Source organism: Nomascus leucogenys, chromosome 15 (genome assembly GCF_006542625.1).
Source record: "Nomascus leucogenys isolate Asia chromosome 15, Asia_NLE_v1, whole genome shotgun sequence".
NCBI classification, from domain to species: domain Eukaryota; kingdom Metazoa; phylum Chordata; class Mammalia; order Primates; family Hylobatidae; genus Nomascus; species Nomascus leucogenys.
The window spans coordinates 4,486,816-4,514,052 of NC_044395.1; the positions used below are offsets into that span (position 1 = coordinate 4,486,816).

Sequence of the window (27,237 nt, forward strand, 5' to 3'; positions counted from 1 at the left end):
TTTTAAATACTTACAGCTTTATTAGGAGAAGGCTGTGGTCACCTCAGCAGCCAGCTCCCCTGTATACACAGTATACACAGCCCAGCCAGCACCCAGGTCCTTCCATCCTTCTGCGGTACATGGAATGCAAAAGAACCAAACACAACGGCGGGGAGGGAGGGTCTACCAATGAGTGTCAGTGTCTAGTGCTTCCGGGAGCCAACTGCCAGGCTAGGGACACTCAAGTCCCTCGAACTGTCATCAGCTCCTGCCAGACCCCACTCCAGCATGTCGAGGTTCACGTGAGAGTGTTTGGGCCAGACTCCTCCAATCAGTGCACGCGATGGGCAGAGGAGGCTAGGGATTCCTGAGCCCAAAGCCGTATTGGTCCATCCCCCTCAAGAAGTTGTTGGAGCTTTCAGAATGTTCCTCTTCTTGTGTAGACATGAGATACCACTGTAACTTTACTCCATCACCAGAAACCTGTGCCTTGAGTCTAGTCTCTGCTCAGCCCTCGAGAGCATGGTTGGATTAAGGAAATAGTCAAAGGCAAGCAAGACAAACTCCCTAGGTTGTCTTGGTCATGCGTCTTTTAAAAGGGAAAGAAGAAAAAGGAAACACCACCACAACAGATAAAAGCACTGAGGCCTGGCTTGTGTCAGGAGTCAGAGTGGTTGTCCTTCCTTGAAATGGTTTGTAAAGTGACTGATGGCAAAAGCTGCTTCTGCTCTACTGGAGGCCAGCCTCCTACCGATGGCACCTCTCTTCCCACCCACCCAATCCCCCTGCCATCCCGCACAGCCCCCATGCCACCCTCTCCTCCTCCAGGAGGGAGTGCACCAAGCACAGGGCGCAGTGCTGTCGTCAGCTAGCAAGGATCTGCTTCTGCCTGGTACCGTGGTCCTTTTTGTCCCTGTAGCCCCACAGTGGTCACTGGCACAGAGGGGTTCCTCTTCACTTAGTTCTTCAGGGGTGACTGCAGCCCTGCCTCAGAGACTGGCACCCCCTCTGCCCCTGCATGATCTCTGTCCAAGGGCTCCAGCCCAGCGTTAGACCGGATGAGAACATCATCGCAGAGGCTTGGCTGGCTGGCTAGTTGGTTTGTGGATTCTGACTATTAGGGAAACCCACATAAAAGAACTGAACTCTTCTCTCCCAGGAAGACACATGCTTTGATCTTAGCTCAATAAAATTCTCCACTGAGGTCCTGGATTCATCACCTACACTCAGAAGCAGAATATCCCATGTACATAGTGGGGCATCTGAACCTTCAAGAAACACCCTGCTTAGCCAAAGAAGCTGTAACCCCAAAATATCTCCCCACTTGGAGCTAGAGAAAATGCCTGTTTCTATTTTCCTGACGTCTATAAGCCAGACAGGTCTCCAGCAGTTCACACTAGTGGCTGCCAGGCCCCCTGGGTCAGTCATTGATTCTTGGTGCCTCCTGAAACCTACTCCCAAGGCGTCTGAAGAGGCCCTATCTTCGGCTTTGGAGCCCCAGCAGGGGGCTGGGCTGTGGGGAGCAGGAAGCCACACACCACACCCTCATTTCTGTGGCTGGACAGCTCAGTCTCCAAAGACTGAGTGTGGTGGAAGGACCAGGTCACCACTGTCCTAGGGGAGGCATACGGCTGGGTTCCCAAAGGGCGTAATCTGAGGTAGCAAACAGTGGAGAAGCTAAGGCCTAGGATGCAACGTGACGTGCCCAGGGCAGACAGCAGTAGCTGTTTGGAATGAAGACGAGTTTATAGGCACATAGATATTCAGCACCTAGCCCTCCTAGGCACGCCCCACCCCCTCACAATGGGTGCAGGACTGTGGCCACCATCAGGGCTGTCTGAGGCGACACAGACCCTCCGACGTCAGCCTGCGTACACGTGCCTCTCTGGAGGAGGAAGCCATCAGAACTGCAGCCTCCTCCTCCCTATCCCAGGGTGACATCCCTCAAAGCCAGGCCCAGAGCTCAGCACTAACCCCAGTCCAGTGACAACAGAACCCTCCAGAACTTTCCAAAAACTCCCTGCATCAGCCACAGACTCCATCGCCCCTAGCAAATGTCAACATCTTTCTGTAATGGCCAGCTCCATCTTGAAGAAGACAGCAGACTCCCTACTGACTTTCCCCCCTGCCTGCAGAGCCTCAGAGGACGCTTCCGTGGCAGCCCTACCACTAGTCCTATACCCTGCACATCAGAGGAAGGAGAGGCTGCCTCTTTACGGGAGGGCCAAGAGTGCAAGATGAGAAACCTCAGGACTCCCTGTGCACGTCCACGTATTCCAAGGTGGAGTGCCAGGCTCCAGGGGCCCTAATCTCACTCTCCCCGTGGCTTCTGCCCAGCCCCAGCCAGCTTTTATTGCTTAGTCCATGTCAGTTCAAAAAGGAAAGTGGGCTAAAAGCACCGTGAAAACCCTGCCTCGTTCAGACACGGCTCAGAGCCCATGGGGCCACCTGAGGGTGCCAAGCTGCCGGGACATGGCTCTTCCAGCAGCCTGTGGCCTCCGTTCTGGGGGCCGGGGTCCCTGAAGTTCTGCCTGGAAGGTGCCCATCCTCCAAGTCCCTTGGAAACTGGGCCTCAGCACCTTCTGCCCTGTACCTCAAAGCCTCTCCCCGCAACCGGCCCGAGGAGCGGGGCCTGAGGTAGACTGTGCGGGAGTTCCTGGGCCTCCCTCTGCCCAGTCCAGGGAGGAGGAGGGAACCTCTCGCCCCAGCCCATGGTCCTTGTCCCTGGATGTGGGTGACATCGTGGCGTGAGCCCCTAGCCACCGTCCTCTGCCCGCTACTCCAGCTGGCAGAACGCTGGCACATCAGTGGGGTGGAGAGTGAGGGGGAGAAAGGAATGACCCCACTCAGCACGGCCTCAAGACGCAGAAGTCCAGCTCCTGAGGCTTGCGGCGCAGGTTGCACTGGTCCCGGGCCAGCAGCCGGCCTCCGTGGCCCACGCACTTGAGTGGGCGCCTCTTAAATCCCCGGCCGCAGCTCTTGGAGCAGGGTGACCAGGCGCTGAGCTCCCAGGTGGGGCAGGGCTCCCCGCAGGCTTGGGTCTCCACAGGCCGATGGGCTGCATCACAGGCAGGGACCGTGCGCTGCCCCGGGGAGCCCCGGCAGTTCACCGCCCGCTGCTGCAGGCCGCTGCCACAGCTCGCAGAGCACGGCCCCCAGCTGCCTGCCACCCAGCGTGCAGGGGGCCTGTCGTCCGGCTGCTCCACCTGGTTGGAGAGGCTAAGGACGCTGTTGTGCAAGACAGAGGGTCCCCGGGGGTCCTTGGGATGAGAGGACTTGTCTTCCCGAGGCTCTTTGGGCAGATAGAAGGAGTAGCGGACCCGTGGCGGTGTCATCTTCCCCACGGAGAGGACCTCCACGGTCAGCGGCTCCAGGATGGGCCGGGAAGCCTGCAGGCTCTCCACCGCCGTGCCCGTGCCGCTGTACCGCAGCAGGCTGCCCTTCACCACCAGGTCCCGCTCCACTGCCGACACCACGAAATGCCCGTTGAGCAGGTACTTGCCTTGGCTGTTCTTCAGAGCCAGGTAGTTGTCATCCCCAATCAGCCCCTTGTAGCCGCGCTGGCGGATGTCGATGCTTGAGGCGCCTGCGGGGATGGCCACCACGAAATTGTAGCCATGCCTGGGGTGGGAAAGGGGGGTTGTGCATCAGACAGAATCCTGGACCTAAGGACCTCACGCTCCAGGATCTGTTTTCCTCAGTAAACCTAGCTTTCGGTGAATTCTGGCATGGGAGTAAAAGCACAGGTTTCAGAGTCAGAGAGGTCCCTGCCCCTTGGCGATTGGTGCTGGAAAGTTGCTGAACTTCTCCAAGCCTCCACATCCTCACCTGTAAAGTGGAGCTCAGAATTCCACACACCTCATTGAATTGCAGGGAGGACTGAGTCCACCAAAGCACATAAAGCATGTAGCATGGTGCCTGGCACACATCAAGGATGTGTAGACATCTGCCATGAGGACGAGGAGGAGGAGGAGGAGGACGAGGGATGGGGCGGGGGAGTAAGTCCACCATCCCGGAACCTGAGGCTAGGAGCTCAGGGCAGTGAGAGAACACTGGCCCTGGAGGCAGGGACGCAGATCCAGCCTGGCTCACACGCCAACTCTGGCCATTTTAAGCAAGCCAGTATCTCTGGGTTCTGGTGTCCTCGTCTGCATAATAAGTAGGTTAAGCTAAATGATTTCTAAGGCTCTTTCCAGCTCCAACAGGCTGTGAAAGGAACATCTGCCATTTAACCAGTGAGGCAAGCCTGGGGTATGTACCTCCCACTCCCCACGTGGCCTCCCCACCACAGGTCCCTGCAAAGCACAGCCTGGAACGCCATCCGTCCCTGGTGCCCGAGCTCCCAGAGACAGGGCTGGGCATCCTCCCTTCGCATCACCACCCAGGGGCTCAGGAGACGGTGTCGTGCCCAGAGGCACAGTCAAGGTTCCAGGACAGCCATCTAGGCCTTTCCATCACCAGCACCTGGGCTCCCAAATTTTCTGGGCCAACCATAGCCCCCACCCCCAAGTGGGACCTCAGGTGCCCTGCCTGCCCCCTCTTCTTCCAGAACGTGGATCGGGGCTTTCCAAGGAGCATGTGTTTGACCTCAGGAAGCTCAAGCTGGGAGGCCCAGATCCTGGAGTTGGGACTAGATGCCCAGGGATTGCCCAAGACGTGAAGACTCCTTCAGTCCCAGCTGCTCACTTGCTGTCTCTTGGCAGTTTATTGCCATTCTCACCTCAATCTGATCCCCAAGGTCAAGGCCTCAAGCCCAGGAAGAGGCTGGCAGCTGTCACATTCAGCCTCATCAAGGTGAAGGTACAATGCTAACCATGTTACTTAGACTAACTCCCTTATTCCTCACAAAAGCACACATGAAATATATTAGTATTATACCCACTTTACAAGTGGGGACATCTAGAGACCTGGAGATTGAGTTCACTTGCCCAAGGTCGTCCAGAAAATGGGTAACTGCGATCTGAATCAGGTCGGTCTTACTCTAGAACACTATACAGACCCTAACAACTCTGCCCACCTTCCTGAATGCCATCTCCTGTTAAGTGGGTCTTCCCCCAGCATTCATCTTGGCTTGCTGAAAGAATGAATGAATGAGTGAATGAATGAATGAGTGAACGAATGAGTGAGTGAAGGACTAGCAGCCCTAGAAGGGTATGGGTGGCCTCTGCAGCAAGGGTCCTGGCTGGATCTGACATTTACCCCAATCTAACCCAAGCTTCCAATACCCTGGGAAATTCCACCTCCCTCCCTTTGCTCCCTGGCAGGACCTTCCAGGGCCCAGAACTCACATGGGCTTGGTGAAGAGTCCTGTCACCTTCTTGCAGCTCTTATTGTCTCCCCCACACACCCCACACTTGTCGAATCTCTTCTTGGAGCCCAGGTTCCCATCACAGCCAGCCTTGATGCACTTGCCTTGGACACAGACGGAGGTGGAGTCAGGAGAGCACAGCGTGCCATCCACCACCTGCAGCACCCCAGAAGGGGAAAAAGAAGGAAGAGCAGGGCAGCTCAGCTGATGCTCCCCCGAAGACCTGGTCCCTACTTTGTTCTCAGGCCCCAGGCTCACTCACCTTGGGTGCCAGCACATAGAAGTAGCCAGTGCCATTGGCTCGGCAGATGAGCTTGCACTTGTCCCGGGGAGACACGCCTGAGTACTTGGGCACCCATGCCACAGCCAGAGTGAGCCGGTTGGTGCTGTGGTTGTAGCCATTGAAAGCCTCACACTGCTCCTCCCTGAAGCTCTTTCCGGAGGCTGGGGAGGGAGAAGCATAAGAAAGAAGTTGAGGGGAAAAGACAAGGCCGGTGCAAAGGACAAGCCTCCCTCCCAGCCTGCCGTGACTCTCTTAGCCCTTCCCACCCTCATCACCAAAGCTGCAACCTCCCCCCATCTCAAAGCACTAAAGCAGGCTGGGCCCAAAGGACCCAGGGCACAGATGAAAACACATCCCCTGAGCTATGCACCACCTTCTCCAGTAACCCAGCCTCAAACTCCCTCTAGGTTGCAAACTATTTTCAGAATAATGTAACTCAGTGCATAAAGTAAATTATATAGATTAACGACAACACCAGTTACATTTGCTACACAACTATCGATATATTTTGAAACAAGTCTGTGATATATATGCTTTTTTGTTAATGCATTAAATATGATTCAGGGCCGGGCACAGTGGCTCATGCCTGTAATCCCAGCACTTTGGGAGGCCAAGGCAGGCAGATCACCAGAGGTCAGGGGTTTAAGACCAGCCTCACGAACATGGTGAAACCCCATCTGTATTAAAAATACAAAAATTAGCCGGGCACTGTGGCAGGCACCTGTAATCCCAGCTGCTCGGGAGGCTGAGACGGGAGAATCGCTTGAACCTGAGAGGTGGAGGTTGCAGTGAGCCGAGATTGCACCACTGCACTCCAGCCTGGGCAACAGAGTGAGTGAGACTCTGTCTCAAAAATATATATAAATATATATATATATAATATAAAAAATATATGTATAAATCATATATATATGATTCAGTAATGAACCTGGTAACTACTATAATTTTGAAGTAAGGATGAGCTTAAACAGCATTTTGAAAATTCTGCAACAACCAAAATGTCATGTGAAAATATCCATGGTTCCTATTGATGACAAAGTCACAGGTACTTCTACTACTATTGTAGTTTTGTTGTCTAACTGAAAGAAATATTAAATTTTAGATGGAAAGGTAGTTAAAAAAATACTAATTTCTATCTGAAAGAAATACTAAATGTTAGATCGAGACATTAATAAAAATAGAGATGTAATTCTGTTTTCCCCATCAAGTTCTTGGGCTCTGGACTCCCGCTTACAAAGGTGGGCCGGGCAGGCCTCGGATAAGAGGATTTCTAGCATATCACTCCCATGATCCATTTAGTCTCCCAGGCTAAGCATCCAGAAGGGAACACCCTTGCCAAAGGTGAGCGGAAAGAGGAATGATCCCAAGAAGAATCGGCACCTCTCCACTTCCAGGCTTTGTCCTGAAGGTTAGAATCTTGACTGCAGTCCCTTCGTCATCAAAAGAATCCATGATAGAAATACTAGACTACCTGAATTACCTGTGTACCCAATTACCTGGAGGGCATGCATTACGTGGAGTAGGGGTGGGGTGGGGGGGACCTCCAGCCTCACCTCCCCCGGGCCCAGGCCACCACAGCTCTCCCCACCTCACCTGAGCTGGGGCAGGGCTCCAGGTTGCAGGATCGGTATTTCACCCTCACTCCCTCGCAGTACTTGCCCCCGTTGGCAGGGGTGGGGTTGGTGCACTGCCTCCTGGCCAGCTGCACGCCCCCTCCACATGTGCGCGAGCAGAGGCCATAGGGCTCCCATTTGGCCCAGGCACCATCCACCTGTGAGGAAGAGCCTGTTATACTCCTTGTCGGATCCAGGAGCCACACCTAGCCCCTTAGCCCATAGAAGACTACACCGTACAGCCTCCAAGTTCCCATCCCACCTTCCCGGAATCAAATTAATGTTGTATCATGAAGGAAAAAACAATAAGCAAATGGCCAGTGTGCACCAAGCCCACCCAACATTCCAACCAACTAATTAGCAAACAGCAACTGCTCCCAGGTGCAAAGGAGGCCTTGCAAAAGAGAGGCCTCTTTGGGCCGTAGAGTGAGACAGATGTGAGATGTGTTTTCCTTTTTTTTTTCTTTTGGTGAAGTGGAGTCTCCCTCTTTTGCCAAGGCTGGAGTGCAACAGCGCAATATTGGCTCACTGCAACCTCCGCCTCCCAGGTTCAAGTGATTCTCCAGCCTCAGCCTCCCGAGTAGCTGGGATTACAGGTGCCTGCTACCATGCCCGGCTAATTATTTTGTATTTTTAATAGAGACGAGGTTTCACCACGTTGGCCAGGCTGGTCTCAAACTCCTAACCTCAAGTGATCCGCCCTTCTCAGCCTCCCAAAGTGCTGGGATTACAGGCGTGAGCTCCCGCGCCTGGCCGGACGTGTTTTTGATGGCCTCCGCCCACACCACACCCCCCTAGTGGGCTTGAGCAACAGCAAACCCTCCTTAGCTTTCCGGTGCTTCACTTGCAAAACTGGGTTTGATAACACTGATACTCGGGCCCGATGTCAGGTGGATGACAGAAGTGGCCTAACAGGCATGAAAATTCCCAGCGCCACACTGGCCCCGGCAGAAGTTCAGAGAGTCCTCTTATCTCACAGCTTGCCGGGAATAAAAGGAAAACACAGAAGAGGTTCCCTTTATTTGTTGTTAGTGCATTCACAGGCATCCCTACGGCATGGCCAGCCCCCAGCCTTGCGGATAAAAAATGTCACCATAGATATGTGAATGTTTTTATTCCTTAGTGTTCTATAATTCAGACTTGACACCAGACCAAACTGATCTTAACCTCGATCAGGGGCTGTATTTGAGCAAGTTTCACCGTGAACCATTCTAACGTTTCTTTTAAGAAGAGATAAAGACAAGACACTATTAAGCAATCCTCAAACTCGATTTGGCTGTGGGGTGAATTGTGCAGTGTTTTGGAGGGCTTTTTTTTTTTTAGTTTTTAACAGGGTAGAAAGAGAATAAAATTCACATTGTCCATGATGTTTTCCTTAGAATGACAGTGAAATGAGTTTGGATCCTCTGAACACACATCAGCTGAGCAATAGAGGAAGCAGCCCGGCTGCTGTACTCGCCTGGAATTAAAACTCTGCCACCGACCGTCCTACACAGTGCCTAACTCACATGGAACTAAGCAGGAACTGGCTGCGTGTAATAGAAACACTTTAACCTGTGTACATATCCAGCATATTTATTCGATCTACCCTTTTGTCAGATAGCTCTTGTTTCATTTTGTCAAAATCTGTTTGATCCTGTAAAAAACAACCACCATCCTCCTTCAACCCTGCTTTGGCCTCAAACTACTCAAACTAGTGCCTCACCTCATTCCATCCTTTCACTCCCTGACAGCATCACCCACATTTGCTCTTTCCTCATACTCACTCCCCAGAGCCTTGCACTGTGGGTTTTGTCCCCATCACACCCCGGAAGCTGCCCCCTCCAAAGCCACAATGGCCATCAGAAGACTGAAAGAGTGTGCCCAGGCCTCATGATCTCCAATTCTTCTTCAGCACATAGCACTGTTCCTGCAGCTCCTGAGACAATGCTACCTGGTTTTTATTTGGTATCATTGCTTCCTATTTGAACAAAAAACGTTCACTGTGCTCCCGCCCTGTGCCATTCACTCATTCCTTCACCAAGCACTTGCGGAAGTCCCTGCCCTCAGAGCAATTACTCCCTAGTGGGGAGACAGACAACGAAAATGAATCCGTGAACACAGAGTGTTGGGTGGGCTTCACAGCAGGTGGTAGGGAGGAGTTGGGAAGGGCTGCTCTGGATTAGGGGGTGCCTCTTGTGCCTGAAGGAAGTACAGGTGGCATACAGGGAAAGGGCATTCCAAGCAGAGGAAGCAAGTACACAGGCCCTGAGGGGGGATGAGCCTGAAGTATGCCAGTGTCACTAGGGCCAATAAGGCAGCGAGAAATGGGAGCCGGGGCAAAGCCCCTAAACGGTGCCGAGCAGAGAAGTGACATAACCTAAGGTGCATTTCAAAAGAGCTGCCATGGCGGGAATCATCTGTAAGGAGGAAGATCAGAAGCAGGGAGACCAGTTAGAGGTAACTCCATTAATCCAGGGGCCAGGGGGTGGTGGCTGGGACCAGGGTGAGAGCAGATGCAGTGGTGAGAAATGATCCTGGATCTGCCTTGAAGATAGTGTCCACAGGGACGTGGAGATACAGGGTGTGAAGCATGTGAGAGAAACAGGGTTTCAGCTTGAGCAACCAGAACACGGAGTTGCCAGCGCAGCTTCGGGGGAGATGACCAGGAGCTCAGTCTCACAGACACACGTACAAGATGCTAATCAGGCGTCCAATGGACACGTCCAGATTCCCTTACAGATGCAAGTCTGCAGGTCAGGATCGAGGCCTGGACTGAAGATGCAAATTTGGGAGTCTTCAAGCTCTAAATGGTATTTAAAGCCACGGCCTAGATGAATCAGCGAAGAGATTGAGTGTGGATGGTGAAGAGGGAAAGGACTGAGTGCCAAAGCACTCCACACTTTAGAAAATGAGAGTACAGGCCGGGCGTGGTGGCTCACGCCTGTAATCCCAACACTTTGGGACACCAAGGTGGGCAGATCACCTGAGGTAAGGAGTTCGAGACCAGCCTGACCAACACGGTGAAACCCCGTCTCTACGAAAAATACAAAAATTAGCCAGGCGTGATGGCGGGCGCCTGTAATCCCAGCTACTGGGGAGGCTGAGGCAGGAGAATTGCTTGAACCCGGGAGGTGGAGGTTGCAGTGAGCCAAGATCACGCCACTGTACTCCAGGCTGGGCGATGAGAGTGAAACTCTGTTTCAAAAAAAAAAAAAAGTAAAAGAAAAAGAAAAAAAGAAAAGAAAATGAGAGTACAAGGAAGAAGCAGTGAAGGTAATGAGAAGGGAGGGGCAGTGTGAGGAGGGGGACAACCGAGAGGCAGTGGAGACCCTGTTCCAGGGGCCAGAGCTCTGGGTTGCCACAAATGCTGCTAGCTGGCTGGGCGATGGGAGGAAAGGTAACAGTCACTGATCTTCGTAGTGTGCAGGCCATTTGGTAGCCTTAATAAGAGTTGTTTTGGAGAAATGATGGCAGTCAAAGCCTATTTGGAATGGGCAGCAGAGAAAAGTGGGAAGATGGAATTGGAGACAGCAAGTTTGTACAACTCCTTCCGGGAACTTGCTGTGAAGGGAGACAGAAACAGACCACAAAGGAAGTGGGATCATAAGAAGTTTTGTTTCAGATGGGAGAAATTACAACAGGTTTATATTCTAAAAGGCATGATTCAGCTCAAGATTGGGAAATACTGGCACTGCAGGAGAGAGAGAATTGATCAGCGATGTCCCTAACAAGTGAGAGGGGATGGGGTTCCTGTGCAAAGCACACAGCGTGGCCTCAGATCAAAGCAGGGACAATTCAGCCACTGTAAAGGGGGACAGTGGAGAACAGGTGCAGAAGCAGGTCGGGGGGTGGGTGGAAGTTCCCTTCTGATTACTTGATTTTTTTTCCGCCTTCGGGAAATGAGAAGAAAGGTCATCGGTGAAAGCTGAAAAGGAGGAAGAAAGAGTTGGTAATGGGAGGAGAGAGGTGATGGTGGGTGCGAACTAATGGTTCAGGAGGTTGGGAGAGGAAAGCCAACTGGGGAAATGAAATATGTCACTCCTGGACAGCATTATGGGCCCACCTAAGTTTCCGGGTCATCAATTTATTTTACTTTTTTCTTTCTCTCTTTTTTTTTTTTCCTTGAGACAGGATCTCCCTCTGTCATCCAGGCTGGAGTGCAGTGGCGTGATCATGGCTCAGTGCAACCTCTGCCTCCCGTGTTCAAGCGATCCTTCTGCCTCAGCCTCCCGAGTAGCTGGAACTACAAGCATCTGCCACCACAACCCACTAATTTTTGTATTTTTTGTAGAGATGGGGTTTTGCCATGTTGCCCAGGCTGGTCTCAAACTCCAGGGCTCAAGGGATCCTCTCGCCTCAGCCTCCCAAAGTGCTGAGATTACAAGTGGGGGCCACTGTGCCCAGCTCAGATGATGAATTTAAACTGAGACCAGTGAGCACAATTGCATGTTTTTCTCCAACCATAGTCACCTGTGCAAGAACAATTGAATGGGTGAGTGAGTTGGATTCAACCCAGATGGTGGCTTATCCAAGTGAGTTTGATGCAGAGAGACAGGGGCAAGGGAGTCAAGAGTGTATGCGAGGGAGTGATTTCAACAATGGACCATGGAATTTCAGCTCACGAAGGAGGAGGCAAGGGCAAAAGAAGGGTGAGGCATGATGGGAAGGTTGTCATAGTAATGCATTGTAGGCCCAGATGGGATTGAGGAATTGTTGGAATCCAAAACCTAAAGGGAGTAATCTGGGAAGACAGGGCCTTGGTGATTAGAATGGGATTCCTGAAACAGATCTGTGGGAGCTGCAGTGATTTGTAAGACATGCTTTATGATCTGACCTCGGCCAATGAGGGCAATGACTTCCATGAAGGTTTCCTGGAAAGTTTCAGTTAAAACAAGGTGGCCAAGGGATTGTTTAGAAAAGAGGTTGAGGAGGTAGATCTTGCCTGATCACAGACTAAGAATTCCAGAAAGTGTGGAAAGATGTTGCTTCTCAGACGGCGCTTTCTCTATCCAACATTATCTCAACTTGTCTCTGCATCCTCCAGCCTCATCTTCCCAGGAGGCAGCACGGGCCACATATTGCCTGTCCTCAGAACCTTCTAGTGCCTGGCAATCAAGGTGGCTGCCGTCTGGCCCCAAACGACCTTCCTGAAGACGGTTCCCATAGAGCCCTCATCTGCGCAGCCCTGCAGCTCACTCCGACCCGCCCAGGACCGCCCGCCTCCCTGCCTTGCTCTGTTTCTGCCTACAGGGATCCTACTTATCCCTCAGGCTCTCTTCAGATCCAACCTCCTCCTCCAAGTTTTCTCAGTCCCTTCTCATCATCATTAATCTCTTGACCCCTGTTCTCCCGTGACACATTTTCATCCTTCTGTCCTTCCGCATAACACGTGCCTCTCTGTGTCTTGTATCACAGCTACATTTTTGAGCTTCCCCACTTGACTGTGAGCTCTCTGAGGCATGGCCTGTGTTTTATTTCTTTTTCTGATCATCACAGTATCTTACACAGTTCCCCGAACACAGTGGGTTGTTGCCTAGCAAACGGTTGAAGGTTTAATTAGATATGTATCCCCAGAACACAGAAAAATATTTTAAATAATTCTGTGCCATACTCATCTCAGGGCAATTGATAACGTGCTTGGTGGATGCTTTTTTGTGACATTGCATCTGTGCCCAGAGGCAAGTCCTCCCCGAGCTGAGAACAGGGGATGGGAAGGGACAGTCAGCTCCAGGATCTGGGAGGAGGACAGACCTCTTATTCCCGCCCAGAAAAGTACAAATCCCTCTCCTACCCCCAAAACAAGACCTGAGGAAGATAAAGTTATTATATTCAGAGAATATTTGGCATTCTGAATGTGTTCTTGTTCGGTTGCTATTCCTATTTATCAGGAGGGAAAACAAGTATTATTCGACTATGTTTCTGCTAAAGAAAAACAATCGCAACAGAAATGGAAGCTTGGTTCAGAATGCTGCCAATTCCCGAAGCTTGCCCAGGGCTTTGCTTCATTGCAGCTCTGAGCCCTGTTCCTGCGCATGGTCCCCAGCTCCCTGGGTGTGGAACACACTGGGAAAGAGTGGATGACAGAAGGAAGGGAGGAGCCAGCAAGTGAGCTGCTCCTAACACTAGGTGTTCAGCTTTGAGCCCAGAGCTCCTGCCCAGGTGGGATGAGGCCCGGGGGTCAGGGCTGAGACCCCATCCCCTGTTGAAGGCTTTTCCCCATGTGTCTGAGGCCTCACCAAGTCCTCTGACCTGCCATAGCTTTTCCCTCCGGTCTTGGAGTCAAGAAGGGGATAGGACTATATAGAGGGCAGTGAAAGCACAGCTCAGCAATGCAGCAGCGATGGTCCCATGGCCAGTCTGTGATAGGCAGCTTCCTGGTGAAGACCAAGGGCAGGGGAGGCCCCCGGGTCTCCGTCCCTCCTCCCAGCAGTCCCCGAGCGCAGCTCCAGCACTCACTCACCCTGTGCTTGTTGAGGTTGTGTCTCTCCACACAGGCCCCTTTGAGGCAGAACTTGCCCTCGCCACAGCTGGTGCCATCGGCCCAGGGGAAGTGGCGGGTCTGGCACACCATCTGTCCCTTGGCCTTCCCGGTGCACCACAGCTTGGTGCAGTACTGCATGTAAGGACAGGGCTTGGAGCCCACGCCAAAAGCCAGCTCGCACTGCTGGCTCAGGGTGTAGCTGGCGCCCGGCAGATCCTCGGGCAGGGAGATGGGCTTGCTGGGTTGGTCCAGGAGGCAGTCACCTGCAGAGAGCCGAAGGTGTTCATTAGGATGAGCTGGGAAGATGAGGTTTGGCTAGCCCAGAATCTGAATAGTAAGGGGAGAATGAACCAAGGGCAACAGGAAGGCACTCATGTCAGAGCCCGGCTCTGAGGGGGCACACACACCTAAGGTACAGAGGACGGACAAGTGAGCACCTCCACTAGGGGCAGCAGCACAGCCTCCTCCGAGGCAGCCTCATCGCCCTCCGGCCGTCCTGGCTTACCGTGCCCGCTGTCCAGGAAGTCGGTGATGATGGCAGCACTGCAGGCTGACCAGGGGTTGGCGCGGTCGATCTGGATGAGGGTCGGGGACATCATGTGGTTGGCTCGGAGCTTCCCAAACACCTCCTCACAGACCTTCACGTTGTCATGGGGCATGTTGAGCACGTGGCCTGTGGGGTAAGGCAAGAGGACTGAGAGGGCAGGAGGAAGGACCGGGGGGTTGGAGGGAGGGATGGGGCAGGGGAACTAGAAAGCCCATGTCAGAGGTTTTCAGGCTGGTCGTTGCCACCTATCGACAGGCTGCTTTCAAATGTCCTCAAGATCATGTTCTTGTGTTTTCTGTCCCCTCCGTCAGGCTGTGGGCTCCCTGACAACAGAGTGTACCTCCTTGTCGTTAACATGGTGTCCCCACAGTGCCTAAGTGCTGAGACACTCTGCCAAGGGGCTCAAACCATGTCACTGGCCAGCGGGGCTGGGGCAATCGGAAAAAATACAAAGCTGCTGCTAAGGTTCACTGTGCCCTGAGAAGGGGTCCTAAGGCTTCAGAACACAAGGGGGCAAAGACACACGTCTCCCACCCTCCAGGCTCCACAGGCAAACCCAGAAGACCCCAGGAGGAGTTTATCCAGCCTTACCCAGCTCGTGGGCAGTGGTGAAGGCTGATGGAAGCCCATCGTCCTCAATGACAGAGCAGCTTCTCTTGGGGTCGCACATGGTGCCCACATCAGCCATGCCCAGGGTGTCACAGGTGGTGGCTCCGCACAGGTCCTGCCGGGTGGGGGAGAAGCAGAAGCCAGCCCGAAGTTAGAGACAGTGACAGAAGGGACCTGAAGGGAAGAAAGGACATCCTAAGGGACATTCCAGCTCATCTCATTCCAACGTCACCAGGCCCAGCACCTTCCAGCTGGGCTCTTCTTCCTAGGAGGTTGTGGGGCTGTTCACAGAATCAACCCAGGCTGAGGGAGGAAACCCAGGAAGAGCTCTGTGGCTTCACCAAAAAGACTTTGCCCAAACCCTATGCAGGGAGGTCCTCTGGGAGGAAATTAGGAGGTACAAAATTAAACTACAAGGCCCACTACTTTGTAGACAGATGGCCCTCCAGACCAGAAAAATGGTGACTCCCATAGCCAAGGGAGGCTCGCTGAAGCAACAGGGAGGAAGCCAGTCCCATTCCCACCCAGAGGCAGCTTCGAGCAGCCTCGGTCTTTGCTGGGCTGCCTTTTGGCCAACTATGAATTAAGTTAAGATTCTCAGCCAGAGGGCTGCCGGCCAAGGACCCACCCATGCCAGTGATTTGGCTGCCTTAGGCTGGGAGGAAGCATTGAGGTGGACCCGAGACCTCATCCAGACACAGTTTCATTGGCTACAGAAGCTCAAGGGGACACAGGCTCAGTGGCTGCTAGGAAGAAAGATACATGAAATAGAGAGATGGCCACCTAAGCAGGAAGGTCCCTCGTTTTGTACTGAAGCTTAACTTGGCCGCAGAACCTAAGGCCCCCAGCAGCAAACCCTGACAGGAAGTATTCCCAGGGGACACAGAAAGGCAGGATAGGGCTTCCGGGGTGAATATCTCAAAGAACCTACTGAGCATCGTTGGCCAGAAACACATTCAGATACCTTAAAAGCCCAAAAGTTGGAAATAGGATAAGACACTTGTGTACATTCTGCTCCTCTTAAGAAAACGTGTGTTAGGCCAGGCACAGTGGCCCACACCTGTAATTCCAGCACTTTGGGAGGCCGAGGCAGGTGAATCACCTGAAGTCAGGAGTTCGAGACCAGCCTGGCCAACATGGCGAAACCCCATCTCTACTAAAAATACAAAAATTAGCTGAGCATGGTGGCAGGTGCCTGTAATACCAGCTACTAGGGAGGTTGAGGCAGGAGAATCGCTTGAACCTGGGAGTCAGAGGTTGCAGTGAGCCAAGATCGCACCATTGCACTCCAGCCTGGGCGAAAAGAGCAAAACTCCATCTCAAAATAAAAAAAGAAGATGTGTGTTGAATCAGTGATGCTGGTTCTCTCATTACATCGCTGCCTTCAACGCATAAGGCATTCTGCATTTCACAGGAAGCTACTACATGTGTCACCTCATTTAATCCTCACAATAGGCTTATGATGCAGACATATTATTGTATCTACGTGTCAGAGATGGGAACTAGGCTCATGCCCATAGTTCATCATGGCTATGATGTATTAAATGCTGACACTGCGCATGCACTTTGCACACATGGCCCTATTTAATCCTCACAACATCCCACTGAAATAACGACTATTACTACCACCTTCCAAAGACAAAGAAGCACGTGTTTGCATGCATGTGCATGTATATGCGAGGCCACATGTGCATCTGTGTACATGCTGGCAAGGGGCGAAGGTGGGCAGCAGCGCAGTGCAGGGAGCCAGGAGCCAGGGGGCATGGGAGGAAAAGCGGTCAGAGTACAGAAAATCAGCAACATTTAATCCAAAGCACTCAGAGGTTTACCACCTAAGCAGTCAAACTTGGCTCCCCACGGTCAGATGATAGTCACACCTCCTAATGAGTGAACAGTTATTCCAAGGGTGACCAGCCTGAACCCGGGTGCACCAGAGGCAGTGACGTGTGCCCTGCACACCCAGCCAGGTCTGCCGCCTGTGCTCGCTGGAAGCACTACTTCTACTTCTAGGAGCCCATGGAGGACTTCAAACGCCCTTCTCTTCCCATATTCTTTCGTCTTCAAAGACTCACTCTCCCAGGAAGTTTTCCTTCTCAAGAGCTCTGAAACCTAGAAAACAACCACTGTCAAAACTTGGGAAGGGCCTGGGCGCAGTGGCTCATGCCTGTAATCCCAGCACTTTGGGAGGCCAAGGCAGTCAGATCGCTTGAGTCCAGGAGTTCAAGCCCAGCCTGGGAAACATGGTGAGACCCTGTCTCTACAAAATATAAAGAAAATTAGCCAGGCATGAGGGTGCACACCTGTAATCCCAGCTAATCAGGAGGCTGAGGTAGGAGGATCACTTGAGCCTGGGAGGGTAAGTCTACAGTGACCTGTGATCACGCCACTGCATCCAGCCTGGATGACAGAGCAAGACTCTGTGTCAAAAAAAAAAAAAAAAACTTAGGAAGGGACCTTCACCTGACCAGCACTTTAGGGAATGTGACAGCTGAGGAACATGGATCAGCGTGTGAACTGTGGGGAAGGGAGCCCAGATGAGGAGGGCAGGGATGAAGGCTCTTGCGAGGGCATAAGGAAGGATGTAGGTGTAGGACAGGTGTAGTGTAGGACCCAGCAAGGCTGGGGCTCTGGACATTCTAGGCCAGCAGTTGCAGCCTGTGGGGGCAGGCACCTACCCTTGCCTCTGGGCTGCCCTGCACACTCACTGCTCCCTGTGTAAGAGGGAGAGGGCGCAGAAATAAGAATCAAGAAGGCTAGATTCTGGTCCTGGCCCCCATCGCTAAGTAGATGTGTGACTTCATCAAAGTCCTCTCTCTCTTCGGGGCCTTGGTTTCCTGCTCTGGGGAAGGGCCAACTTTCAACTAGAGCCTGAATCAACCAGTGCTTTCAGCCTCTGCTCCTTCCCCGGTCCCAGAGCATGCAGCCCCTTCTGGCCCTGTAGGTTATAAAGGGAACCCACAGAATGACATTTCTAGAACCCCAAGGAACATCTTGTCTACTGACCCAAGTCACGTAGTTGACAGCACTCACTCTCAGAAAAGTAGAAGTCACCCATGTGGAGATTCAGAGTCCTGTTCCCCGCCCCGCTCTTCAGAAATACGTAGACCAGGCAGGACGCAGTGGCTCAGGCCTGTAATCCTAGCACTTGGGGAGGCCAAGGCGGGAAGATGACTTGAGGCCAGGAGGTCAAGACCAGCCTGGGCAGCGTAACAAGACCCCATCTCTACAAAAATTAAAATTTAAAAAAGAAAGAAAGAAACTGCTAAACCAGATTGAATGCTCAGACTGGGATCTAGAGGGCGTCTGGAACTCAGCCACCCTGCAGCCGCCTCTGTGGCTGGGAAGTCCTTACAGCCAAAAGCCTCCTTCCTCCTAGGGAGGGTGGATTTTCTCTGGAGCAAAGACATGCAGCTGCAGGCCCTTCTTGGCCAGAAGCAACCTGTTCTTTCCATCAAGAAGTCCCGGTTTCCCTGGATCAAACAAGAGGAACAAGGAAAGAGCCGGCAAATTTCCTGAGGGTAAGAGTGGCTCTGGAAGCAGCCGTCTTGCAGTAACCAGCGTCTTCACTGTGGGAAGACACAGCTGTATGGGGTCAGAAGCTCTGCCTGTCCTCCTCCCCACCCCGGCAGGGACTCAATGAAGAACCGCTGGGCCTCTGCACTTTGAACGCTTACGAGTGCTTATACAGGGGCCCAGCAGTGCCTCATTTGTGGCATCAAAAATCTCCACCCTTCTGGAACGAACTCAGAGGCACTAAAACTGCCTTAACCTCTTCAGCTCAAGTGCTTGCCTCCAAAAAACAGAAGCTGTTTTGCCTTCTTCCTCCCAGAAGGTGTAGGTATTCCTAACCCAGCCCCTACCTGCCTCACGATTTCCAGCAATTGGCTGTTTTTCTTTGTAGCTGCAGCTGCTTTTCCAGATGATCCTGGAATCATCTTGGCCAGGAACCTAACCCTCCTGGACTGTTATTTTCTAAATGTCCCTTCTTGTAAAACAATTTAGGATTGGAGCCACAACTTAAATAAATAAACAAGGATAACACCTGGCAGTGGCTTGTTTACCAGTGTCACTCCATGCACACCTCCACCACAATTCCCACCAGCTGCCATCACTGTGAACCTCCTTCCCATCTCCTCTCATTTCCCAGGCATGAACCAAGATGCTCAAATGTTTTCCAGCAATACAAAGACAGAGGGATGCACAAAAATCAAGCACATTAACTTTTTTTTTTTTTTTTGAGACTGAGTCTCACTCTATTGCCCAGGCTGGAGTGCAGTCGTGTGATCTCGGCTCACTGCAACCTCTGCCTCCCGGGTTCAAGCATCTCGTGCCTCAGCCTCCCGAGCAGCTGGGATTACAGGCATGCGCCACCACGCCTGGCTAATTTTTGCATTTTTAGTAGAGACTGGGTTTCACCATGTTGGCCAGGCTGGTCTCGAACTCCTGGCCTCAAGTGATCCACCCGCCCTGGCCTCCCAAAGTGCTGGGATTACAGGCATGAGCCACTGCGCCTGGTCGCACATTAACATTTTTAATGTGGCAGAAGACACATGCGTTCTCATGTAGCCGACTGCTTCCATTGAAGTTCTAGGCAGGAGAGCCAGAGCTCATCTTCGTGGCTGCATCATGGCATCCAGGACTTCAGGGCTGTCCTCTCATGTTGCAGATGAGGAAACCGAGGCTCAGTGACTTAAGATTATGCACCCCAGTCCCCTTGGCTATTGAGTGAAGAATGAGGTCCCAGATCCAAAGCTATGTTCTTTGGTCTGAATCATGCAGCACTAGTTAGGAGACCGTAATTACTGGCGAAAAGCACCCTGTGCTAGTATCACTACTGTGCCTTTAACTTGTTTCCCATCTGAATCTCTGCCATGCATCACTGTATTTCCTTGTCCAGCCCAAAATCCATGTCTGTTTGTAATCCCCAAGGATGGGAGGGCCTTGCTTTGCTAGAAGAAATAAAATCTAGCAATTCAGTGCCTTGGCAATGTGACGAAGAATGTTAGTTACTTCTACTGGCAGATTCTATTTCACTGGCATATAAATCCCTCCAGATGTACAAAATGGTATTACTGCAAGAGAGTAGGGTAACCGAAACAACAGTAATTACCTCAATGAGGAAGGAGAGGAGCCCCAAGCTTGCAAGAAGGCTAAATCTTCTATTAAAAAAAATCACCCCTTCAAGAGAGGGTGCCTGCAAGTAGAGTGACAATAGCTAACAGTTACCGACTGGCTACTGTGTGCCAGACAGTCGCGAGAGCTTTATCTGCCTTCATTCATTTAATTCTCACAGCTTTAGGAAGAAGACGCCATTATCAGGCCCCATCGCACAGAAGAGACCCAGAGAAGGTAAGTAACTAGGCCAGGGTCACACAGTAAGCCCAAGGTTAGACAGAGAGGAAGGAGGAGGATTGAAGTGCAGGCAGCACAGCGGCAGGGTTGAGCTCTCACCATGACTTCCTGCTGCCTCTGGTGCATATCACCTCAAGAATGGAAGGCCTCACCCTATAGCTCAAGCAAGTGCTGGTTGACACTGAGTGGGGAGAGTCCCGGGGAGAGGGAGAGGCAGGATTAAGTGCCGAGAGTGCTCTGAGCGCACTGTCTGCGCCGCCTCGCTGGTTGAACAAGCCCCTGGCTCCTTGCCCCACACCTGCATTGACACACTGACCCTGTCCCTGCCCTGCCATGCACCCTGTCTGCTGACTCCAAGGTGGATTAAACACACACCTCTCTGGAGCCCCTCCTTTCTTCAGGGCAAAACCTCATGGCAAAGAGCCAAGATGAAATGCCAGAAGAATCTAAGACTCCCCCTCCCAACCCTGCAGCCTGACTGCCACAAAAGCTGGATGAATGATCCCCAGGAAGGGAGGTGAGCTACCTAAGCACCCAGAGCTACAGGCAGTCCTTGCACTTCTGTCTGCACCTTCCTTCCAAAATCACCTCCTGAATAGCCGGCTTGCAGGGATCCACACAGGGGCTTACAAATACTAAAGAGGTTCCAGCCTAAAAGGAGTTTACAGATCAGTGGGATTAGCAAATTCTGGTGTCCATAGTTTCCATACAAAAACAGGAACAAATGCTAAGCATACTTGAAAGGACAATGGGACAGAATGCTTTAAATCAGGGCTATCCCAAACTTGAGTCTGGCGAGGGATCCATAGCTAATTATTCAACAAGAAGCATGTACTGAGTGACTACTAAGGTAGTGATGATAATAACTACCATAACTGGGGGCCTATTCTGGACCACTCAGTAACGCTTATCTTGCAACAGCCCCGTAAGTAAGGTATCACGTCATCATCATTATCCTCATTCTAAGAGTGAGGAAAGTTAAGTGCACATAGCTGACTCATGCAATGTCCACTGCTAAAGAGTTCAAGCCCCCGGATTCATACTCAGCTCTGCCTGACTCCAAGCCTGTGTTCTTTCCATCATGCCACGTGATCGAGTCAAGGTGTCAAGGAAAGGTTGGGGGGAAAATTCCAGGGGTGGGAGGGGACGCAAACAACTACAGAAAAGTTCAAAGGCAGAAGGAGAGAAAGACCTAAAGAAAGAGAAAAACTCACTTGCCTTTCTGACTAGACCAGCGGTTAAAAATAAAAGAAAAAGATTCCCTCCAACCTTCCTCCCCCATCTGCTGACATTAATATCAGGCGAACTCATTTGATGTAACTAAAGAGAGAGAGCACTCATCCTGCACGACAGGGAACCAACATATTCCACTCCTCCCTCTCTCTTCCCACTCCTTCCCTCCTCCCTCCCAGAAGGCATGGTGTTGCGTTTCCAGTTAGTGGCCAAGAATAACAAATTATTAAATACTCAATCTACCAATGACCTCTCTCTCCTAATATCTTCCAAGGCCCGACTTCAAGAAAGATCCTAATGAAATCATGATCCTTTTCTATTGTATAGGGAGATATGTGTAACATGCGGATTATCACTTCATTATTAACTATTTTTATCTGAACACTAGATATCACTGCCCTATGACAAGTGCCTTATCACCAAAAGAACTGGCGTCTGTTTCACACGAGGTTCTAGAATGCTGTTCCGCTCTGCGCAGTGTAGGGCATCCCCAATGAAACACAGTACTGCTCAAGGTCAAAACAAGAAGATAGCACCAAGCTCAGGGTTGTGAGAGGGGAAAAGTCATAGTACAAATGAAGAGAATAAGGGGGAAGAGAAAGGCTGTAAAGATCCTGCCTGGATGGTCCCAAAAGAGGAGGGTGAGAGCACGGAAGAAGAGGGAGAGGAGAGGAAACAGAGGTGGCGTCAAATGATACGAAGAGGCGGCAGGAAAAAAACAAACAAACAAAATAGACCGGGCGCAGTGGCTCACGCCTGTAATCTCAGCACTTGGGGAGGCCACGGCGAGCAAATCGCTTGAGCCCAGGAGTTTGAGACCAGCCTGGGCAACATAGCAAGACCTCGTCTCCAAAAAAAGAAATTTTTTTAATTAGTCAGGCATTTTTTTAATTAGTCACATGCCTGTAGTCCCAGCTACTTGAGAGACTGAGGTGGGAAAGATAGTAGACAATATTATAAGCAACTTTTTGTCAATGAATTCACAACTCAAATGACATGGAAAAATTCCTTGAAAAATATAAATGACCAAAACTCACTCAAGAAAAATAACTTGAATATATATGTTTTAAAAATGAAATTTGTAGTTAAAAGTCTTCTCACAAAGAATATTACAGAGCCCAGGCATGGTGGCTCACACCTGTAATCCCAAAACGTTGGGAGGCTGAGGCAGGAGGATCTCTTGAGGCCAGGAGTTCAAGATCAGCCTGGTTAACATAGTGAGACCCTGTCTCTACAAAAATAAATTAGCTGGGCACGGTAGTGCAAGCCTGTAGTCCAGCTACTCAGGAGGCTGAGGTGGGAGGATCACTTGACCCCAGGAGTTAAAGGCTGCAGTGAGTTGATGGCACCACTGCACCTCAGCCTGGGTGACAGAATGAGACCCTGTCTCTAAAAAATAAAGAAATGAGTGAAGAAGCAGACAGAATAACCATAAAAGTCCTAAAAAAAAAAAAAAAAGACAGTAAAACCATAAACTACAAGTCCTAAAAAAAAAAAATCAGTCCAAAGGAGAAAAGGTCACAGATAGCAAAGCAGACAGTGGAATGGAGGAGAGGGCATCTGACGACATAGAAAACAAGCTCCCCTCCCCAGCCCCCACTCCGCGGCCAGTGCCCTTCCTGCTCCCGTCCCTTGGAGCGCGCTTCCTTAGCTTCAGCATTCAGGAGAACACCCCTCCTCCCCAACGGGGCTGGTCTGGCACGTAGCACATCCTGTTGAAATTAACTGTTGTCTTGTAAGCTCCCCATCACATGTGAATTCCTGGGGACCTGAGACTGCAATTTTTTTTTTTTGAGACAGAGCCTCACTCTGTCACCAGGCTGGAGTGCAGTGGCATGATCTCAGCTCACTGCAACCTCCACCTCCCGGGTTCAAGTGATTCTCCTGCCTCAGCCTCCTGAGTAGCTGGGACTACAGGCGTGCGCCACCACACCCAGCTAATTTTTGTATATTTAGTAGAGACGGGGTTTCACCATGTTGGCCAGGATGGTCTTGATCTCTTGACCTCATGATCCGCCTGTCTTGGCCTCCCAAAGTGCTGGGATTACAGGCGTGAGCCACCGCGCCGAGGCCACATTTTATTACAATCTGTAGCTCCACAGCCCAGGGTAGTACCTAGAAATAATAATAAATAATGCTCAACAAGTATTAAAGGAGTGTAGGAATAAATGAATGAAAGCCATTCTACCACAAAGGGTTACGCAAACGGCAGCATTATTGGACCTAAAGACAGAGAAGTCTCAGGGAATGAGGGAGGGCCTACCAAGTCTCGACATTAAATACCTGGCTCCTGCCGCCCAATGCAACAAGAAGCCAAAGAAACTTTTCTCCTCATAGAAATAAATGAGAAACACTCTGGCTCTAGTTCTTCGCAGATCCTGGTTCCAGTCCTGTGCTGACCTCACCCTGCTGTTATGAGCCTGGAGACCGATCACTTTGCAAAATCAGATGTGCACTTTTCTCCATGAACTTATTCTGAATCTGTAAGTAAACTCCTCAAATTGTCAAAATACTTGTTGTATAACCACTATATTCTCTTTTCCAGGCAGTTAAGGTTCCCGGAGACCACACCTGCCTTAATCTTAGAAAGGGCAGCTACTCCCTCCTGTTCTCATCAAATACTATACCTTCCCCCAGAGAGATCAGGAGTGAGAAGATTCTGAGACTCTCCGAATGCAGTAGGCCCTGAAGTCTGAGCTGCTGAGGAGGTGGGGAAGAGGTGTTTACTCTGAAGCATAAAGTACATACCTTGATGGCGGCCCTGACAACACAGAAGCCTCACTCTCTGGCTTTGCTCTCTAGGCACCTAAGGGGAAGGCAGCTTCTAAAAGTCACATCTTGCACATCACTGCTTCTGATCCAGTGGTCATGCATCTTGTACCCATTATGCATGGACAACACAGCCCCCGGGGGGTTGAGCACACACCACTGAGAAATAGAAGCTGTCATGCTGTTTGATTGCTTCTTCTTCAAAAGGCGGCCTCCTTCTGACGGCATGGTCCCTATTCCCAGCGGGAGCTCTCCTCCTAGGGCTGACTCCAGAAGCCAGCCTTCACCACCAGGCTGCAAAGGCTGAGGCCTTCTATTTTGGAGCCAGTGAGTGACCTTCACTGGGGCAGCCCAGGTAGCAAATGGGGCAACAGCTGCTTTGCCCATTAAGATATCCTGTTCTTGGCCTTTGCTTTTTTTCAAGCCCCAGCAATCTCACTGCCAAGCCGGTCTGTGTGCAGAGGTCAAAGCCACCTCCTTTGCAGCTTCCCCATGACTCAGGCAGTGCTTGCAGAGGCTGGGCAGTGACAGCTCAACAGACCTCAGTTGGAAGAATGAGCACAAGGAAACAGACTCAGGCCAAAGACCTCCCTGGAGAAACCAGGTGGTGGGAGGAGAAGAAGGCTGGGAAAGGAGGAAGTCCGACTCCAGGAAGGGACTAGCTGTGCCAAATGGGTTACTGTGGAGGACTCCAGCTCCAGCCTGTGTGCGCCAGTCCAACTTGACCATTTGGAAACAGTGGAGAGTTAGAGCCCCAGAGGTAACCAAGGATTCCATGCCATCCCCAGAATGCCGTGGTTATGATAATAACCAAGAAAAGAGCATGGCACAGATTCAAGTCACAGTCCCCCAAATCAGAAGAAGAGGCTCACTCGGATGGCTCTTCCTCCCAGCCTCCTGTATCTGAGAAATTTCAAGAATCCAAATACTCCTCAGTGCCCAATCACTCCAACACCTGTGAATCTAAATGTTTGCAGATTTAGAGCTTCTTTGACATAGAATATCAGGTAAGGCCTTGCGAAAGGCAGGGCTGCTTCCTGGGCTGGGTCCATCTTTCTAACCCCAATACTCAGTTTCCTTCTAACTCTACGGCGGGAATCTCCAAATACTCTTGACTAAGCTCACACCACTTCCACTCCAGCAAGGGCAGAAGCTAGAGCCCTGAAGTCAAGTGTGGTCATAGGAATTTTAGTGACTTGGGAGCAGAAGCAAGCGTGCCCGCTCTGCTCTATAGCATACATCTGGGCAAACGGGTCACCCTCTGACAGCAAGGATACAGGAAAATTGGAAGAGATTTTCCCAACTCAGCTCCAAGTAAAACTCCACTTGAAACTCCAAATGAAACAGTCTCAGCTCCAAACAGGTGCCCTAACTACACCGCCTGCTCAGAATGGTCTAGAAGCCTCTTGGACCATGCTCAGCAGAGAAGGCTGTAGGAGAAGCGGCAGTGAAGGAGGGATGCTCGCAGTACTTGAGTCTGGCCTGTCACTGCAACCCACAAAATCTCTCAATGATTCCCTCCACCCCAATCCCGGCATTCCAGGCCCAGTACAGAGAGGGGACAACATGTTACCCGAGGGAAATGTAGCAGGCGCTGACCTTGGATCACCTTCAGTTCTACAACCCTTGAAAGGAGACCTCACGAGGTGTCCGAGAAGACTCAGCCGCCCATACAATAGGGGCGGGCCGTTCCCGCCCTCTCCAACACCAACCTCATAGCGTCTCCTATCGGTCTTGAACACAAACTGCAGCTCCGGGGCGGCAACTTCCTGGGTTCCGGCCCCTCGGCGCCTGATCCAGGAGGCGCTGATTGGCCGCGCCAGGCCAACACCTTCGGAAAGCGCAGGCTCTCCTCCAATGGCCCAGATGCACGTGAGCCGCCGCTCCGCGGAGCCTAGGAGAGGGCTCTCCCTGGAAACTCCAGAGTTGGAGTCAGAAGAGGTCAACGAGGTTTAAACTCGGAGGCATTGCACGATACAAAGGGGATTTGGAGCGCTAGTGGAGGTGACCCTAAAGAACGGGACTATCTGGGTGCAAAGTGACGGCAGATCAACTCACCTGCCTGGTGAAGAGGATGGCAGTGTCCCAGTACTCGGGGTGCTTGTCACTCACTTTGTTCAGCTTCTTCTGCCAGGCACAGAAGTTGCGCAGCGTCAGGGCCGCGTTGCCGGTGACCTTGGGCCCGGAGTCACGATCTCTAAGAAGCAGCACCTTGACCACAACGATGTTGATGGGGTTGAGGATGCTGGGATGGCGGTAGAGTCGCGCCGCCGTTGCCAGCAGCGTCAGCAGATAATGTTCCAGGTCCGCGCCGTGGAACTTGACCATTGACTCGTCCGCGACCACCAGCGTCTCCACGTACCGCGGGATAGACACGAAACGCTTGGCGCGCCCAGACCTGCGCCGGCTACGACTCTCCCCGAAGCCCGCCCGCCGCGGCTTGTAAGGGTCCAGGGCCCGCAGGATGGCGGGGTTCCAGCCCGAGGCCACCCCGCAGCGAGAGGTGGGGTCTCCGGAAGGCCCGCCCGGAACACCCCGGCGCTGGAGAAGGTGTGCGCCCTGGCTGTTGCGCTGCGCCTCCGGCGCGCTAGCATTGGGCAGCGGGCTAATGACATACTCGGCGCCTCGGTAGCCAAAGGCTCCGCGGAGCCCCCCGCACAGGCTCACAGCAGCGAACGAGTCCGGCTCGGCGTTCACGTCCCCGGAATAGAAGCAGCGTCGCAGGTCTGAAGAGCCCCCGGTGAGCCCCTGGAGGGGGACTCCCAGACGGTCAGTGGCGAAGGCGGGCGCCAAGAACTGAGCATCCGGCGTCAGGTGTAGGTAAAAGTCCTCCTGAAATGCTGTGATCTGAAAAATGAGTCCCTGATCCCCGGAGTCCTCGGGACCCCGCCAGTAGTAGCGGCGGCCGTTGATGTCCGGGTCCAGTCGGATGGGAACGACTACCTCCCGCTCTGGCTCGGAGCCTCCAGCGGTTCGCCCGGCGAAGGCCAGGGTGAGGATGCCCAGCAGAAGCATGGCGCCGGGCAGCGCACCGCCGCGCTCTGGGAAGGGGCTGGGCCGGGCTCTCCGGCCGCTGACGCG

General features: G+C 52.1%; 1 protein-coding gene across 1 annotated transcript; it reads right to left on the reverse strand.

The window, feature by feature from the left end:
* ADAMTS15 (ADAM metallopeptidase with thrombospondin type 1 motif 15) lies at window positions 1-27,237 on the reverse strand. The gene is made up of 8 exons (XM_003253413.3): window positions 26,215-27,237; window positions 14,785-14,917; window positions 14,152-14,319; window positions 13,626-13,909; window positions 7,164-7,341; window positions 5,550-5,731; window positions 5,268-5,443; window positions 1-3,600 (listed from the first exon to the last, which is right to left on the reverse strand). Exons 1-8 carry the CDS (start codon window positions 27,169-27,171, stop codon window positions 2,826-2,828), a joined length of 2,853 nt encoding a protein of 950 aa, XP_003253461.1. The 5' UTR covers window positions 27,172-27,237; the 3' UTR covers window positions 1-2,825.